This window comes from Saccostrea cucullata, unplaced genomic scaffold (assembly GCF_032062105.1).
Source record: "Saccostrea cucullata isolate Sc308-1 unplaced genomic scaffold, CSIRO_AGI_Scuc_v1 ctg783, whole genome shotgun sequence".
In the NCBI taxonomy this organism is placed as follows: Eukaryota; Metazoa; Mollusca; class Bivalvia; order Ostreida; family Ostreidae; genus Saccostrea; species Saccostrea cuccullata.
In genome coordinates, this window is record NW_026932035.1 from 194,566 (window position 1) to 196,992 (window position 2,427).

Below are 2,427 nucleotides of genomic sequence, written 5' to 3' on the forward strand. Positions count from 1 at the left end.
TCCGCACTGCTTAACCATATTAAAATGTATTTTTATGCCCTTGTAAACAAATTCAGGACATATTTTTATCTCTCCATCCATTTGCCTGTCTGTTGAATTTTTGGTCCGTTAAATCTTGAACCTTGCCCAAAACATTAAGAATTTGAACTTGAGCTTTCATATTTCACGTGCATTCCTTGCAACACCTTTCTTTGTGTACTAAAATATTTTGATCCCTTGACCTTGACGTTTAATCTACCTTGGGTGTAAATATTTTTTTTTCAAGCATAAGGTCCCCGACAAAAAGTTCTCTGGCTGATGAACACATTACAACCTTGCCCTATTGGGAACATATAATATCGAAGTAAAGTATTCCAATACCTCATTTTTATTGTTCAAAATTTGAAGACTGTTTTAATTGATAACTAATTCGATTTTTTTCTATCAAAGTTTGATCAATCTAACTGTATAAAAATACCACTGTAACAGGAAAGAAGAAAATGTATTGCTGGACCAAGAAACACACAGGGAGGACCACTGCATTACTAGTCAGGTGCACTAAGTACCGTGCTACCCAGGCCAATATCCTTGACTAAAACCATTACTTCACATAATTAGTCTAAGAGCTCTTTAGTGTGCAGTTTATAGATGGTCCCTAAATTAGGGTGAATTTAAACAAGCACAAAAAGTTATGCAGTAATTTAATTAATATTTAAGTCATTTACAAACATGTAGTGAATGTATAGATCACATTGATATTTTTCTGTAGTATTAGTACAATTAATTCTAAAGACTGAACACAACATAAACCTTATTCATTAAAAAATAAATTCAGTAAGACCCATGAAACATTTCTTTTGTATGTACTGTATATGATAAGAGCTTAAATTTTATACAAAACAAACTAATGATTCACGTGTGTGATGCAAAACAGGGAATTCATGTTAGCATTAAGTCACTGTATACTGTAATAATTGGTTTTTATTGAAATCACTTATGTTTTTCTTTGAAAATATTTGGCAGTGTCTTCACTCTTCAGTTTTCAAAGTCTTTTCAGAAACAGTAATAAGTATGACTCAGGTAGAATGTGTCCTTAAAAAAGATAATGCTGTTGATGGCCTTATAATGAACATGAAATTTATGAAGATCAATCTTCAAAGTAGCTGAAAACAAAATATTATTTTGAAAATAAATGTTTCAGAGAACAAATGCTGTTTTGTTTGATAATATACAACCCAAAGTAAATAAAATTCCTAAAAATAAATTTAATTTAGCAACTTTCTGTGGTAGTTTTTGTAAACTGTCATCTCTAAAAACTCTTTCTAGACTGAAGGCCTCTGGCACACAAATTAATGGCAGGAACATCCAGGATGATAAATGTAGTCCCATCAACACAAAAATAATGAATGGTACAAACAATAAAAATGCAAAGAAGAAATAGGATCCAGTTTTCCCTAGGAGTATTGCCATTGTTACAATCCCAGCTTTACGATCTGATTCCATATCTCTGGTGTTGTTGGCATGGAGAATTGACTCTGTATTTAAAGCTAATGGCAGTGCGTAAAGTATTGGCATCATTGATAAATGTCCAGTTTGACTCAGATAAGCAAACATGACAGTGAGTGGTCCAAATGTCAGAAATATTAACAGATCTCCCAACGCGATATACTTCAGTCCCAGACCACCAGTATATAAGAAGCTCGAAGACAGTCCACCAAAGTATATGAGAGCAAGATGTTCCATCTTAGCTGGAGATAGGAATGTCAATACAAAACATCCTAAGCAACCCATTATGTAAAAGAAGGCTCCCAAATTTGAAACCACCACTGGCGGTAACACATTGTCAACTAATGTCCTGTCATCACTTGCTTTCTTGCTATCAATTCCTTTCAGATAATCAAAGTAGGTGTTCACCAAGTTCCCAGCAGCGTGAACTGACAAAGCTGAGAGACAAGTCACCAAGAATATACTCAGACTAAACTCAGATGTAGATTTGTAGGCCAATGTGCTTCCTAAGGCAACGGGTGTCAGAGAGGCCGTGAACGACCACGGCCGCAAAGCAACAAAATATTTTCTGAGATTCAAAGAGAAAGATGTCATGTTTTTCAAATCTTTTCTTTCTTCCTGGCTTGTGCAATTATCAATCCCGTTTATGTCATGTTTTGTACTCATGGCTGAAACTGAAACCGGAAACGCACCGCACATCGAACTGTCGTAAAATACAACAATTAAACAAAAATATATATAAAACATTTTTGGTTAAAATCGTTTTCATAATTATTCTTTTTCTAAAATTCTTAGCGATATTTGCATCACAAAATGTCCAAATAATTTTATAATGAATCAATGATTGTCGCAATATTTAGAGACTTCCGTTTCATGAACAGTGAGGAAAACGTGATAAAATTTCATCAAAACATGCCAAATACTTGATACTTTTCTCAACTT

General features: G+C 33.8%; 1 protein-coding gene across 1 annotated transcript; it reads right to left on the reverse strand.

The window, feature by feature from the left end:
* Nucleotides 1-663: 663 nt before the first annotated feature.
* Nucleotides 664-2,170, reverse strand: LOC134234300 (ubiA prenyltransferase domain-containing protein 1-like). Its single transcript, XM_062716345.1, has one exon. The coding sequence runs from the start codon at nucleotides 2,149-2,151 to the stop codon at nucleotides 1,177-1,179; it is 975 nt and encodes a 324-aa protein (XP_062572329.1). The 5' UTR covers nucleotides 2,152-2,170; the 3' UTR covers nucleotides 664-1,176.
* Between the last annotated feature and the right edge of the window lie 257 nt (nucleotides 2,171-2,427).